The sequence below is a fragment of the Orbicella franksi genome, chromosome 5 (assembly GCF_964199315.1).
Source record: "Orbicella franksi chromosome 5, jaOrbFran1.1, whole genome shotgun sequence".
Classification (NCBI taxonomy): Eukaryota; Metazoa; Cnidaria; class Anthozoa; order Scleractinia; family Merulinidae; genus Orbicella; species Orbicella franksi.
The window spans coordinates 33,625,660-33,642,400 of NC_138149.1; the positions used below are offsets into that span (position 1 = coordinate 33,625,660).

At 40.0% G+C, this 16,741-nt stretch overlaps 1 protein-coding gene across 1 annotated transcript in view; it reads right to left on the reverse strand.

The window, feature by feature from the left end:
• LOC145488421 (uncharacterized) overlaps positions 1-16,741 on the reverse strand; it is a 29,016-nt gene that overhangs the window by 11,982 nt on the left and 293 nt on the right. Inside the window, exons 2-15 of the mRNA XM_081467288.1 lie at positions 11,622-13,421; positions 11,204-11,323; positions 10,714-10,842; positions 8,995-9,129; positions 8,402-8,560; positions 7,905-8,027; positions 6,952-7,070; positions 5,782-5,955; positions 5,048-5,185; positions 3,947-4,515; positions 3,129-3,370; positions 2,248-2,826; positions 1,822-2,061; positions 357-878 (exon numbers count right to left, since the gene is read on the reverse strand). Coding sequence (XP_081323414.1) covers positions 357-878; positions 1,822-2,061; positions 2,248-2,826; positions 3,129-3,370; positions 3,947-4,515; positions 5,048-5,185; positions 5,782-5,955; positions 6,952-7,070; positions 7,905-8,027; positions 8,402-8,560; positions 8,995-9,129; positions 10,714-10,842; positions 11,204-11,323; positions 11,622-13,410 — 5,038 coding nt within the window. The 5' untranslated portion in view covers positions 13,411-13,421. The remainder of the gene's footprint in view (positions 1-356; positions 879-1,821; positions 2,062-2,247; positions 2,827-3,128; positions 3,371-3,946; positions 4,516-5,047; positions 5,186-5,781; positions 5,956-6,951; positions 7,071-7,904; positions 8,028-8,401; positions 8,561-8,994; positions 9,130-10,713; positions 10,843-11,203; positions 11,324-11,621; positions 13,422-16,741) is intronic.

Below are 16,741 nucleotides of genomic sequence, written 5' to 3' on the forward strand. Positions count from 1 at the left end.
GCATCGAGCTAGGGGGAAGAGAAAAACGCGGGGAAAAATCCTCAATCACGGGACTCCCTCGTCCATTTTTTCACTCCCTTCTGCATCGGCGATCTTTTTTCGGCCGTTAGTTCTCTGGCATAGGAGGTAATCCTTAAAGAAGGTATGTCGCATTTCGCGCATACGTACGTCTTGAGAAAACTGCCATTTGAGGTTCCAGTGAAGATATTCTGTATACCTTTAAAATTGACTGAAATCCTCAATCCTTAGTAATTTTCAAATTCTCGTAACCTAAATACTTGACTGGGCATGGATGTGTTTTGGAGAAATGATATGTCAATCATTGCTGCAGGATTTACAAGCTAGACAACTCTTACCATAGCAGTTTTCTCCATCACCGGTTAGTCCCTCGGGACATGGCCCGCATTGGAATCCGAACGGGTTCCTTGTGGTATTACAAGTCACGTTATCGAAGCATGGATCATCTGCGCATGCGTCAGGTATTTCGGTCTCGCAGAACGTGCCTTCGTAGCCATCGCTGCAATTGCATCCCACGACACGGAAAGCTCCACTGTTATCTCCCACAAACTCCGTAAAGTCACATTCTCCATCGTTCTCACACTTGCACATGTTAATGACAACGGGGAGAACCGAAGAGTCGTTTTTAGAGTCTGTCGCCACGAACTCTAGAGTAACATTGGAGGCATTCACAGGTCTCCACACGAAGTGGGCCATGTTATTAAGTTTGGAAAAGTTGAACATTGCTCCTGCTGGCAGATCGTCAATTTCTATTGTTATCGTGTCGTTGTCAGCATCCGAAGCTTCGATGGAAAAGTCTATTTCTTGGTTCAGAGTGACGTTGATTTCTGTCGGTCCCTTGATTTCTGGAGGCGTGTTTCCTAATTAAAAGAAATTATCAGCCACTTTTTAAGTAGTACTAGCAATTCATACGCCGGCAATCAAAATATTAACTACTGTTAGAAAAACAAACAGTAACTGTTGTCACTTATGACTCTTAAGTTTTGAAATACGTATGTGTTTAAGGGCAGAGAATGTCTATCACTGATCAAACCACTGGAAGCAGTATTAACGGCAGAACATTAATTACAATATTATAGAGGGAATCACATCAGCCTTAGTTGGTTTTAATGCGGGTCCTTTATCCTGGTCGAATTGGAATTTGAAGATGTTGGTTTTTGTGGAGGGAGGAAAAACAAAGAACCCGGAGAAAAACCCTCGGAGCATGGGGAAAACCAACAAAAAACTCAACCCACATATGGCACCGGGCCGGAATCAAACCTGGGTCACATTGGTGGGAGGCAAGCGCTCTCACTACTGCGCCATCCCTGCTCCCCAAGATATCGATGGAAGACGTCAATCGTGACTATTACCATCAGGCCATCAGTGGAATGAAAAACATAGAAACCGGCCGAAAACAAAACAAGATATGACACGTATGAATCCTGCCATGCAAAGTTTTAATTATCAGTGAATATGGGTTTTTTTTGGATTTAAAGTGAAATCCTTGAATCTCCTAAACTGAAGTTTTGACATATCCTGACTGATTTTGACTTTCAATCATGTGGTTTGTACTTTACTCACGCCATTTTCTAAACGTGACTTACAATTAATGTTCTACTTGCTAGGGCCACATTACATACGGGACTCGTATGTTAAGCGTGCAAAAGCAATTGCGGGCCAGGTTACACGGTCTCTTTTCCTTTACTATTAGTTTATACGGTTAAGTGAGTAAGAAGCGTAAATAATGATAATAAATTCCTTTTTACTGAGTCCTTTCTGTGTGCTGCGCCAGTTCGTATGGAAAAGATTGTAGTAATTTACCTAATTCATCTACCGCAGCCTGGTTGTCTTCTTCAAAACCTTTGGTCTGCTCTCCAAGTTCAGTGTTCCCGGTCTGCTGCACATCAAAGATACATTCTCTGTTATCGCCACACAGCGCTTGAATCTCAGGAGTCGAAGCAGACAGATTAAGGAAGGCAGGTATAAATGTATCATCAAAGGACACATTCTGTAGCATACAACTCGATGACACGAACATTCTCTCCTCATACGGGACCTTCCCTGTTGGAAGAATGAAACAAAGGGCGAAGAGTTAGATGATTCTCCAGCTCAATTAAAAATCTTCTTGAATGAAAATGATACCAATTTTTGTGGCCAGGTTATGATGGGGTGTGGAGGTTGTAGGGGTCCTCCAGAATGAACGCAAAGAAGATGCTTGAGGGAAAATTTTAACAAGGAATCCCTTACACTCTTGTCCGAGATGGAATATCTCCTCCTCTGTAGCATTACTTGATATCACCGTCCCATTGGGATACTGTAAGTCGTCCGTCTTGATACCATTAAATGTTCCCAGCAGTCCCTCTGTGTTGTTCATTAGGTCGTCTGGTGCGCTGACACTCAGCTGCAAAAGTCTTATACCAGGGCTCACCTCGATAGAAAAGCCTGACGGGAAGGACACCACTACGGTGTTGTTGTTGACGTCGCTTCTCTCGATCGACATTCCTGTGAAGTCTAGGCCCTCGTCGACATCCCCAATGGTGTAGTTACGACAGGAGCTGTTTTGAAACGAGACAGTGATGCTAAGGTTACCGGGCACGGAATCGTCGTAGACTATTTGTCCTCTGTCGCTGTCGTTTGTCTTGAAAGCGAAAGCTGAGAATACGGTGGCGTTAGTCAGCTCCCCGTCAGTGTTAAGAGGACGTTCTGTTCTTCCGTGAAAGTGGAGAAAGTTGTCCAGAGAACGAGTCAAGACATACTCTCCACGGCCATTGAAAGTATACTGAAAGCTATCCAGTGTAGAGATGTGAGGATCACCGAAGAACCAGGCTTGAAAGCAAATTTGAGACAAAGCGTTACGTACTATTAACGTTTAAACAGATTTTAAAGCAAGTTGTACAGTAAGTTGCTCTTCCCCCGAAAAAAAATTTAAATAAATCTAACGAATCTTAATCTAACTGACAGTTTCAACTCAATTATTTAGCAATACTCCGTCTCATTTTTTTCGCAACAGCCTAAAAAAACATTAATCTCTTTTTTAATGATATTCACCAGCATCAGCCTCCATTACAAGCTAGTTCCAATCCAATATATACAAAAAATAAGAATGTGGCCTATTTAGCTTAATTTACCTCTAAAAGGTCTTCGAAATGGTCGCCGGGGACCTCTCCTGAGACCACATGATCGCCCGCGACATCCTCCCGCCAAAAACCGACACCAGCATGGCAGGGCGAACACGATTGCACTGGCAGCTTCGGTCAGCGGTCGCTTCTGGTAGAACAGAGAGCACAACTCGGATTCTCCTTCACTGCAACAAGCTTCAAAAGGTTCAATGTCTCCTGTCTGTCTCTGGGCTTTGTTTTTGTAGTGATACCTGTATAGAATAAGAACGTAGGCCGGAATTAAACATAGTGATCTTCGTCGCTTGATTTTGAGAACGACCGACAACTGTAAAAATTTAAAAATGAAATCTAGGCATTCGAAACGATTAGAGGCAAGTATATATGTCTCAATTTTCGCAATACTGCCATCTGAAGACGTTCGACACGCAATGTTGTCATAATCCTTCGTCCTACTTCGCAACAAAAATGGCAGTACATGGAAACTTTGATCATGAAGAGCATAAAAGAGAAGAAGAAAAGAAACACCCAGTATTCAAATCTGGTAAATAATTATCAACTTCAAAATGATGACAACAACAACAACAAGGTTTATTTGAACTGTAAAATTAACTTAAGTAATAAATAATAAATTAATTAAAAATACATACAGTTGCTGGTCACCCAAAATAACTAAACAGCTAAACTAGTTGTGTGACAACCATTTATTAATTGAAAATATATATAAGATCAGAAAACACCAACTTATGAATATGAGAAGATTTCTGAAACCCCCACAACAAGAATTTAGTTCTTTTGCTCTCTATACATATTCCTATATTCAAACGAACCTGTAAGCTCTACCAGCCTCGGGCGGCTCAGAAACAAACGCGTCCCTGTTTGGTCCACCTTTAAAGTAACAGCACTCGTGACTTGCGCCGTACACACGCGTCGCGAATTTCAGCTCGTAGCAATCAACTTTGGAACCTTTGCTGCCTTTTTTCCTCTCTTTGCTGCTTACTTTCTTGTAACGATTGTCTCGACGAGCAGCCCTCCTACTGGCAGGACAATCATTCAATTCCGCCAGCCAAAAGTCCGGGTCGGGTTCCTCGTTGTACCAGTTCATACACTTCTGTTCGTTTGTAAGTGTAGGTACGTTTGGCGTGTTAAGAGACTTGCAGAAGTAGCCACGTGTCCGCACTCTGCTGTCGTCGTCGACAAATTCTTTGGAGTCGATATGGAAAATGTTTTCCTCGAAGGAGTCGTCATCTTGGTAATGGTACTCCTTGCTCTTGGTAGAGTACCCGACGGCGCACTTTCGTTGAAGTCTTCTGGTCCAATTCATTCCACCGTCTTCGTAGTTGAAGATTACGTAGGAGGCAGTGCCATTTGTAATCAGAACAGCTTGGTAAGTGCTTTGCTGGAAAAAAAGAGAGCAAGTTTTGACTTCCAAAATTCGAACCCCAGTCAACTCGAATTTCCCTAACAAACCAAGAGTTAATTTCCCTCAAATTGCTTCTTACATTTGCTGTTATTTGACTCTCGGTAACTCGAACCTCTCCTTTACTCCAAGTGATGGATTCTTTTTTGTCCCTTCACGATATTTTTTATTAAACGTTTACCCGCTATAACTCGAACCTGACTTGTTAAAACCTGTACCTCAGAGCTCTCTAAAATCAGAGCAAACCGCCTCCCCCTATCCCATCCCCCCTGATGGAACGCTAGAACATCCCAGTGTACCCTCCCTCCAAGATTGAATTCGCCGAAGTCTATATGTACAGCTGGATGGAGACGGACAATACTGGAGCAAAACGCGTCACAGTCACCCCGTCCGGGTCACCCAGACCTTTCGATCTGCAATCCAGCACGCTAATAATTAATCGCAGTGCCATCATGCAACAACGACATTAAACGTTGAGAACTTAATGACTCAGTTAATTATAATCAAATACCTCATGCACATATGGGTTAAAGAAGAAAAATCTGGCGAACGGTGAAACTCTTTCCCATGTTACAACCAACATCCATGTGGCATGAAACTGGTCAATTCCTGTGCAGTTCTTTAGTCGATCTGTGGTATTGTCCAATTGCTGAGATAACACAAATAACATCGGTTACGTTGGTAACTCGTTTGTGCGTCAATTACACTGCGAGCTTAAGGTAATTTTTAATGATTGTTAGTTTAAATCTACCAGCGTTCTATCTTGATTAGCTATGCTACTGACTCTCTCTTCTGTTGTAGATAGTGAGTAGCCTATTAGTGTGCGGTTAATAACAAAATGGCGGCCGCTTCTTTGCGTTTTCAAAGTGTCTGTGAAACGAACTTAGACAAAGTTTTGAACGATTACTTGATTTATACTAGGACAATAAGATGATTCGCTCTCGTATTCTATGCGTGATAGTTGACTCAGTCTGCGCCCTATAACTCCCTAAATCTCGAACTCATAATCTGATTATTAAATAGAGCGGTCTTCAATTAAGTGTCGTAAAACCAAAACCAAACCAATTATTTACCAATTAGACGACTCAGCCAATCTCAAACCGTAGAAAAAGCAAAACCAAAGTAATTGCCTGATTACTTTCGACACTCAATTGAAAACTGCCCTGTATATAAGAAGCTAGGGGACACATTAATGCAGCCATACACTGAGTAACTATAATAATATGTAAGACTGCTGGAATATACCTCTCGGAACTCGGGCGTGCTACGATCGACGACTTGGTAAGTGATACTGGTGTAGCGTGTGACATCAGTGTTGGCCCAGAAAACAGCAATAACATCCTTCTTCAGATCTTTGAGTTTCTTTGGTTCTGCTCGATAATAGCGCTTCCCAACGGAGATGATTCCATTATGGTAAATCTGAAAACAATTATTAACATGAATTAGAAAGTAGTTCGTATAGTGCGATCATCTGGGTGAGGATAGTTCTGAAGAGAACTGTTGTTGGTGACTGACATTTCGACAACCAGAGCGGAAGTCATCTTCAGAGTCAAGAAGACTCTGACTTGACTCTGAAGATGACTTCCGCTCACCAACAACAGTTATTTTCAGAACTACCCTCACCCGGACGATCACACTATACGAACTACTGATAATCCTGGGAATTTTAAATCTAAAAAGTGGTCTTCGAAGTGAAATTCAAGTGCGTTGAGGTAACATCAAACAGTATTTAAAATTAGATATACAACTATAAATCACGTATTTCGAGGAGGTGGAGACAATGAAATTGATAGAGTTTAAAAAACAGTCAGTGGTGAGAATTTTAATCATCTAGAAATTTGTTTGATTGGAAGGTCGTTGTGTGGAGGATTCACATTTAACAAGTAGGCTTGTAAAAGACTTGAGCTTATGCTAGTTGAATAACAAAATCAGCGATACAAAACAGAGATCACAAAACAAATGTAACAAGAATTGCACAATTTGCTTATGAACTTTAAAAACAACGCCTTTCACTTTGTCTAGTGTGATAGTTAAAAGTGGGAGTAATGTTGAGATGAAAAAGAATGTCACTGGGAATCGAAGTAATTATACAATTTTTAGTGTCAAGTAACAATTGCGTGGAGTTCTATACAAGAAATTTGGTAATTAATAAGAAAGAAGTACACATCAATGTTTAGAAAATAGAAAAGGATCGATGATGGAAATAATTAAATAACTTACAAGGGGATTTCGATATACGTCTCTGAAAGGAAAGAAAAATTTGTGTCCCGAGCAGTTCGAGCAGGATTCGAACCCGAGTCTCCCCGCATACTAGTCGGGTGTGATATTCACCACACCATCGAGGCTATTCTGCGAGAAACTGATCGGTACTTAGAATTATTTTCCTGAAGCCACAACCAAAGAACCAATACTTACATAGAATTTCTTGTGCAGTTTACCAAAGTAAGGAAAACCGCTGGGACAATCCACACGAGTGTAAGTTCTTGTCGTTATCACACGAATCCAGATCAATAGAACTGAAATGAACCGCTTAGCTTGGAAAAAATAACAAGAAGAGATAACAATGTTAAAATACTACATGCATATTACTTACTATACAGGGTACACTAGTGAGTTACAATTATCTATTTATCATCTATGAGGTTGATAAAAGTAACTTGACTGTCTTGGTAAGTTTGCGAAGATTACGTTTCCGAGTGTAAGCCCTTCGTTAGAACACATACCCCCATAAAATGAGTTTCAAACTTGCATTTTATTCATTTCCCTTGTTTCAAGGTGAAAAACGTGCTATTGTATCGTTCCCTGGGGAATTTCTATCACGTTATTGTGTTCTGTCGTGTTTTGTATGTGTGCTAAAGTCTTTTGTTGTGTTTTGCTGTGTTTGTTTTGTTGTGTTTTGTAACTTGTTGTTTTGTTATTTTGTTTTATTGTGTTGTGTTTTGTTGTAATTTGTAATCTGTTTTTGTTGCTGTTTTTCTGTTGCTGAGTTTTGTTGCTTTCTTTTGTTGTGTTTTGTTTTGTTGTTGTGTTTTGTTTTGTTGTTGTGTTTTGTATTGTTGTGTTTTGTATTGTTGTGTTTTGTAATGTTTTGTTGTTTTGTGTTTTTTTTTTTTGTTTTGTTTTGTTGTGTTTGTTGTGTTATGTTTAGTGGTGTTTTGTTCTGCTGCTGGTTCTTTGTTGTGTTTTGTTGTGTTGTGTTTGTTGTGTTATGTTTAGTGGTGTTTTGTTCTGCAGCTGGTTCTTTGTTGTGTTTTGTTTTGTTGTCTTTTGTAGAGTTTTGTTGTGTTTTGTAGTGTTTTGTTTTGTTGTGCTTTGTATTATTGTTTTTTGTCGTTGTTGTTGTTGTGTTTGTTTTGTGTTTGTGTTACCTCTGCATTTGCCGTTCTTCAGCTGGTAACCAGGTAGGCAGCGACATTCAGCTCCGCCTTCAAAATTGATGCACTCGGAATTCAAAGGACATATGGCCTGACCACTTGCACATTCGTCGATATCTGCCACGCGATAACAAGCAAACCAAGTCAAATGAACGTAAAAGATATTTTTACTAGTACTAAATGATACCAACTGTCAGTTGCTATGACCAAAGACTTCTCTAAATAAGAGATTAGAAGACAGCGAATTAACTGTGAGGAAATTTTTAAAAGCGCTGAAAAAAAAAACTGTAACTTATCCCTACAAAGAAAATAGGGGAGATAAAAACGCTATTGATCTACGCAGAATTCGAATCCATATTCTCTAATCTATGTTTTTCACTTAACAATATTCGATGTCTTCTTTTGCCCTTCCGACCTCAACCCCACCCCCCCCCACCCCCCCTCCAACCCCCTCCTCAACTCCACCTTTCAGAGAAAAAGCAAATTCTTACCTGTGCAATTCACTAGCACTCTTGGGGTTACACTGTCGTTGTAAAAAGGCTGAAAGCCACTTTTACATAAGCATTCAAAGCCAGGTCGCCTGTTTCTACAGTCTGAATTTTTTTCGATCCTGTGGCATATATGTGGATCCTCATCGCATTCGTTGATGTCTAAAAAAGGAATTGAAAAGAAAAGAAAGCAGCACAGGTCAGCGGCACTCAGCTTGATCTGCATCGCTGGCGGTTGCTTACTGTTCTGTGGAAATGTTCAAGTACCATTTGAAGCATAGCATATTGATTTCATCAACGTATACAAATTGACGAGTCACATCAAGTACAAGCAGGCGTTGTTTTGTTACAGTAAAGTGGTATTTGTCCATTTCCTTTAAAATGAAAAAACTATTTAAAGACTGTTCACTATGTTCGTCTTTTACCAATGGCTTAAGGCAGATGATTTTAATTATACTGTTCCCTTGTTTGTCGCATTATTTGCTTGCTAGTTTATTTTTTTTTCTTGGTTTGTGTGTTGGTAACAAAGTCAATCTTTCGACTGTAAGCTTAAGAGACTAGCCAAGTTATTGACAAGTGACGTTAAGCCTATTTACCTCTGCAGATGTAATATCGATTGTCATATCTGGACCCATTGGGACACATGCAGTAATACGATCCTTCCGTGTTGATACAATCAAATCCTCCAAAGAAACAGAAGTTGTCAAAGACGCTGTCGCATTCGTTAATATCTGTGAAAACAACAATGGAACAAAATGTTGAATGGCGTTCTAGCAGTATGGGAACAAATACCAGTTCCCCTCTAACCCAAATGTCTAGAGTCAGTCTCTTGCAGGCCATGAACAGGTCGCTGCACCCAACTTTGCCTTATCTCCAGAAGCGTACAAGCTGGGGGCGGGGGTGGGGGGGTCCTGCAGCCCCCCAGCGGAAATTGTATAATTTTTCGGGCAAAACGCTCATGATTCGGGCAACGACACTTGAGATAAAACATTACAAAATAATGCTGTTGGCGTGATTTCCAAAACTCGTAAATAGAGTTTCTAGTTAGTTACTTTTTATTAATCTCTGTGTTATTAGACGCTAGACCAAGAGTCTGCAGGCTGTCAACTGAGTTGTTTCTTCAGAGAGCTGGCAGTTTGAGTAGTATCAGGTAAAGTGTATCATTTGTATACGCTGCTGATCTGAAGTATCGTTGCCGCACCGAAGACGCCACAGTAATCGGTGGACCTTAACCTTTCAGGCTCCCGACAAAAAATGCGCCCTCTTTTCTTGGTTTTTTAGGTTTCAAGGCCTTTAAGTTACTTTCTCTGACATTTGCTTTGCCAAAAAATTAAAAGGACAGACTGAAATTATATGAATGAGCTGGGGTTTTCTGTTAGATACAAGTCGGTTGAATGTGTATCGTGGAAATTCACAATAACGATATTTCTATTTCCAATTTTCCATCAACAAAACAAGGACACGAATCAAAGCGAACGAAGACCAAGACTTTTGTTTTTGTGGCGGCTCTCAAAAGGGCCGTTTGGAATGTTTTTTTTCTTTAGTTTTTTTCTTGAATTTTTCTAAGCAGGTGTTCCTCTGTTTCGTCCATGTTGTTTACCATCGCATTTACGGGACTAATGAATTCATAGAAGGCTTGCAGTGTATGCTGCAAGTCTCCTGTCGCCAAAACAAGACTATTTCGAAGGACGTCTAGCAATGCCTCGTGTTGTTCTTTGAGTATATTGAGAAGCTCGTCTTGAATAAACACGTCCAAACGGTCCTTCTTGAAACACAAATGTCTCCGTATTGAGCGCGACTAACGCAATAAAGTCATTGTGAACAGTACGGACAAGATATTAATTAAATCGGACAGAACCATGGAAGGGGAGACCTTTTCTTTTAATACGATTTAGATTTCACTAGACCGAGACTGTTGATAGAGGTCACTGAGAATGTAAACTCTGAAATATTACTATTTTCTGGAATTACAGCAGTTTTATTTGTTAAGAACGTTTTTGTTTTTCATGCAATTTGAGTGCGTTTGCAAGAAGAAGAAGGAAGGAGGGAAGGAAAGAAGGAAGGAAGGAAAGAAGGAAGGAAGGAAGGAAAGAAGGAAGGAAGGAAAGAAGGAAGGAAAGAAGGAAGGAAGGAAAGAAGGAAAGAAGGAAGGAAGGAAGGAAGGAAGGAAAGAAGGAAGGAAGGAATGAAGGATGGAAGAAGAAGTGACGCTGAAAATTTTACCGTGTTTAAATAAATTAAGTATGTCTGTAATGTATGTAAGTATGTAAGGAAGGGAACAAGAAATGCTGCAAATTAAAATTGAAATAACTTACCATCACAAGTGTTACTTGTAGCATTGTGTCTATATCCCACTCCGCATATACACTGGTATGAACCAGGGGTGTTTCTGCAATATGCATTCCTTGGACACATTGCTAGCTGTTCTTGGCATTCGTTAATATCTAAAATATAAACAAATATGACACATTAGAAGATCAAACACGTCAAGAAATAAATCAAGAGAGCCTTTCATGTTAGTTAACTAAACCTTCTCCTAGTTTTCAAATGACTACTCCAAACACTAAACACAGAAATAAAAAACCAATTCGCTTGAAATATTGATCCAGTCATATTCCACACTCTCGTCAAAATAGTACTTAAACCTGAAAATAGTATTTTTTTTCTTTCCTTTGTTTTTGTTTTGTTGTTGTCGTTGTCCTTTGGATATGAGCTAACGACTCAATCGGTTAACCGAATTGATAATCCATCACCGTACCCCGGGTGTGGGCCTTCTGCACCCCCCTCCTCTGCTCGGCAACTTACCATCACAATATCTCCCGCGGTATCCCCTCGGGGGACAGTGGCACTCATAGGTTCCAGGAAGGTTACTGCAGTGTGAATTACGGTGGCATCTGTCTTGCTTCCGGTCACACTCGTCCACATCTGTTTGAAAGGGAGACAGTCAAACAAGGCTAATCCAGGATTACTCTACGAATGCAATTAGTTGCAAGTTATGAAAAATCACTATGCTCGCTTTTTTCTTTTACTCGCTTTCTCTGTCCTATGTCTTTGTTCTCAATGCGCAATTTCTTCAGTTTTTCTCTCCAAAGCGAGATGCCTGACATCGTGGTTTTTTTAAGAAATTCCCGCTCAAATCGCGGTTCACAATTGAATGAACTCAGTGATAGGTTAACAATGCGGACGGTAACAATATCATATCAGAGAAACTTTCGAAACTTACCATTTTCTTCCAGATAGATAATCTTATTGATGATCCAAATCAGTGGGCGACGGAAGATGATAAACTTTTGTTCCGAGATCTCTCCATTTAGATAAAACAGCCTCTCCAAGTCGAAGAGTGTATACTTCTGCAGAATTTGTAAGCGAGATGAGTCGAAGGAATAATGAAGCCCACGGATAGTGAAAATATAATGTATATCGAGGCGCATAATTTGAGTGATGAACTGTTCAATTGTTAACTTGTAAACAAAGGTAATGGAAACGCCATTGATCTGAACCACAAACGCTAACGTCTTCTGAGTTACCACTTCACTTAAGTCCAGCACGGTGTGTCTAGTGATGTTCAGGAATGTGTCGAGTTCGCACATTGATAGACTTGAGAGAGGAACTTTGATTTCCAGCGAGTTTTTCAGGAAATCTTGGCTCACGCCTAGCATGTGACTCATGACTTCAAATGTGCGAACTATCAGCAGTTTTCGGATCACCACGTGAAACTCTTTCACGGTCAAGTTGTGCGACAGCGCTGCCTCAGTTTTGTTCAATTTTTCGGCGACGTCGGACAGGGTCATATTCAGGTTAGTTGCATAACGTATCAAGGTAAATCTCGCGCAGAAGACTTCAATCCTCAGGGGACTTAACTCGTTAATTTCAAATTCAGTCAAGTTGAAAGTTTGGATTAATTCTTCAATATTAACACTGTATGACATAAGAATCTCGTGTACAGCTCTTCTAATCTCCACTTTCGTTTCGCCATTAATGACAGTAATTTCCTTCTTTGTTTTCACGATGAACAATACAAGCTGTGGATAAACTTTGTAATCTCGAAACTCCATAACTGTCATATTCACCAGTTCCGCGAATTCTTCCAAGGTGGTGTTCAACAGTTCCAGGTCCTCTCGCTTCGCGTCTATTAAAAACCCTCTTAAGTAACGCAATCTCATAGGAACCTTCGTCAATACCAGATCCAAAACATTTGTCACGTTAACCACTTCTTGTGTAATCTCGTACCAGGTAACATGCAGAGAATCCCGAACTTCTTGAATCTTCATTTGTAAGCCACGGAAAAATATTTCGCCAGCGAAAGAGATCTTCAATAACTGGAGGAATGTATAATGTTTGAGATCGTCTGGATGTCGCACATCCAAAATGGCCGCCAGTTCCTCTGTGGTGCGGTTGAGAAGGTCAAACGAGTGCGCAGTGACTGTTTCCAAGATTGCAGCAAGTAAATTTATGTCGGTGTTATTAATAGGAAGTAAGAGCAGCTCGAGAATTCTTATTTCGGTCAGACTGACGTTGTATGACAGAGCCAGTTCCTCGAGAGTTTCGTTACCATTTAAGCCAAATGTAGAAATATGGGAACGCGCAGTAATGATTGACCGTAAAACCTCATCGATCTCAGGGACGAACAGGCCACGGAAGGCGTCATCGAAAGTTACCTCATTAAACTGTGACGTATTCAGTAAAAACAGGGCAACTTCCGGCAAGGTGAAGTCCAGGTAGTCCAAACAATCTGTGGAGATGTTCAAGGCAGATGCGATTTCAAACCTGGAGGAGCCATTCAGGACTTTGCCGAGGATGGTCAAAATAGTACGAGACCTGGGACCCTCTGTAAAATTATGATATTCGTCGACTGTTTTATTCACCAGTTCGTCACTCAGTTTATAACTGTTCCTACACTCTGAACTGGAGGCGACCCCTAAGGCGCTGGTTTTAGCGGGTCCCATGGAGAGCAGCAGGTAAGAGACGGTAACCAGGGCAACAAAGCTGCCAATGTGCGGAACCTTCCACATGGCCGGTCAACCTTAAAACCAGAAATATCAGCACGGTGTTTTATATAATTTGTTAGAAGTGCAAGGTGCTATGTTCTTAAAACGACCGGTTGAGAGTCAAATCTGACACTGAAATCTGATTGGCTGAGAAAACAAACCAAGTACCCTACGATGCTCAAAATATTGGTTGCGACCAGTCGCGATTCTTCCGTGATGCAAACCAGGGGAGGAGAATGAGCAAGTTGCTGCAGCTAACAGTTATTCTGCACAATCGAAGGCAGCGGTCGCTATTTATTGTACAGCAAACGTTTGGCAAAAACTAGCGAACTGATCCAATGGTAAAACAAAAAAATATCTCGCGGCCATCAGTTATTTGCCTCTGTCTTCAGCTTGGCAAACAATCTTAGAGCGGTTTCCATCGGAGTGTCGAAAAGTAATTGATCTTTAGTGCACTTACCACGCCACATGATTGGCTTAAAAAACTCGCGCCAATTTTTCATCCAATCAGAGGTAAAACCAAAATCAATCATGACTCGCTCGCTCTCGTTTTCCCGCGCTTTGCGTTAGCTGCATGTAATTACTTCGAGGTTTGATTGGTTCACGGTATTGTCTGTCTCCTTTGTGACTGGTTAGAGTGATAACTTTGGCTTTTGTTTTACGACACTCAAACGCTGTAAAGGATTCGTGATGTGTTGCTTAACCTCGTCGCTAGCGATAGTTTAACTAGTTGCATACATGTGCTTATAACTTTCTAACACAAGCGACTCCCGCGCATGCGCGCATACGCTCCAATTTGTCATTCGTCATTTACGTAATTTCAGTAAAGTGGAAAAAATACTCACACCAATATAAACTGAAAACATTTTCAAAACAAATTTCTTCGTTTTAAGCAAAAAAACTGCCCTCATTCTAAACTGTTTCGCAGATCTAGAATGTTTAAGACTTCGTTCTAAAATAAGTAGCAGACAGGAACTAGGTTTTCTGACGTCAAATGCAATTTTCACATGGCAACACACATGTTTATTTGAGTTTTATAACTCGACCTTGACTGATTTTTTGGCAAATTGTCTAAAACACAGAGGTAGAAATAAGCGTCTTTTGAAACTCTTTACTCGCTGACCACTTATCTACTTCTCGGGAAATCACTGATAATTATACGAGTTTACTCAGTTACATGATATATAGTCGTCATCGCAACCGTTATCATTATGATATAGGACTTGTTACAGCAGCTACGTCACGGTTTGCACATCTCGAAAAATTTGGCCTAAATTTTTCAAGTTCTTCGTCTGTAATCTCTGCCAATCTTCTTTATCCTTAACCATCCTTGTTCCTTTATGGTTTATTATTATCTCTTTGGTATAATTCTTTATATGGCTGTGTCTCACAAGGACTGGGAACTACCGAATTCAGGAATTTGACTGGCTGAAATCGATATGGACCGCGACCGGCATCTAGACTGGATACATTTTGCGGTGAAAAAGTTGCAAACTAAAGTACAAAAATATTGACTATTTTCTTATAGAAATATTAGTGGAAGTGACAAAATTCACAAAAAACGTGATGACGAAGAAAAGTAAAGAGGACGAGTAAACCTTGGCAGATTTAGTTCAGCTCATCGCCGTTCGCAAGCAAAATGTCAGCTAGTAAAAACCAGTTACATTAAACGCAATTAATTTTTTCTTGTTTGCCATATAATAAATATCTCATTAACCGAGCTTAGTCGGTCTGTATGGGAGAATCTTGACCTCGGTAATATGTACGTATTCACGACCTCGGTCAAGATTCTCCCATACAGACCTCCTGCTCGGTTAATAGGAGCTAAATCTTAGTACACTATCATTTTTACGTTTCTTTCCTTCAATTTAAAGGTAATTTTGTGCAAGGCCAAATAACTCAAAATACCGTGACTGAGCTCCTTCGAGTATGAAATAAAAAAAACTTTTTTTAATTTATTCAAGATGCGCCCCAGTTAGCTCGGGGTTAGACATCATGACGCTTAATTGCTGAAATGAATGTTCAAGAATGAGACAGCTGATTTTCTTGTTGTCCCGTTGTCAAAACACATTAGCTACAGCAGAAGAGGAAAAAAAATCATGCTCTGAAACTCGGTTCCAAAGAACGATACTGATCACGTTTTTTGTTCGAACAAAAACTTTAATTATACAACTTGAATCACGCTATAATACCTTACAGAACAAAAGCTGATATCTTTTTAATCGCACAGACAAACAAGTGTAGTTTAACTACGTTGAAAGAATTAATTGCAGTGAGAGTGAATGATAAACGTGAGGCCTTATTCAAATAAATCCGGCTTGTGGTTACATGTTAGAGATTTCGAGGCACGTATGCGATTTTACGCCGTCAAACGGCAGACATTCGTTTCTTCTAATTCCGTTTTCTGTTCCTTGAACTATTAAAAAAATTCACCAGGAGAATGGAAATAATTCTAACACTTACCACAAACTCAAAACTTCTCGATTTTGCGATGGCAAAGTTTGCACGCAGAACAATCATGACGTGCTCAGTTACAGGAAAAAATGTTGACGACTGTTTTAAAACTATTTAATTGAGGACCAAACAGTAGGTAGCCAACATCGGTCAATATTGGCCACAGTTACCTTGAGGTAGTGTAAACTGTCTTTTTATATTTGCTTAATTGTAAGACGAAAGAAGTTTTAGCCTTGTAGCATATTTGCAAAAGACTACACAAAATGGCAGTTTTTGATTTTAAATTTGTCTCTTGACATCGCGGCATGGCGGTGGACAGAAAATACGGATCGATTTATCTAGCGGCGTCAAAAACATCTTGTTTGTTTGCTAAACATTCTTCAGCGTTTATTGAAACATGCTTTGGTCAAATAAGCAGTTGCGAAGTGCTTGAATCAACATGGAAGATTTTTTCGTTTAAGGATTTCCTTTGTGCGATTACATTACAGATTGAAGCTGTGAAACTGAAAAACATGGTAAAAGGGCATAATTCTTTGTATAATTGTTCACTGAGTACACCCAGCAGAGCAAATATAGCCGAGCAAATTCCTTTGTATCTAATTCATGATGAAAAGCAATATAGATCGAAACCCGAGATCTGTAGTTCTCTGTTTTGTCATTTCCAACTGAATATCTTAAAGAGATATACCGCAGGGGTACACCACTCGGCCCTATTAGCATGTTTTTGTCATAAGTGATAAACAGTAAATTTTCAACTGTATCAAGTAAAAAAATTCGGATCGCTCGCTAAAGTAAATAATATCGTGACTCCCTTGAGTTTATTTACCGTTGTATCAAGCACATATCACGATAACTGATCTATATCATGTTTGGTTTTCATTGTAATGATACTTAAACAATA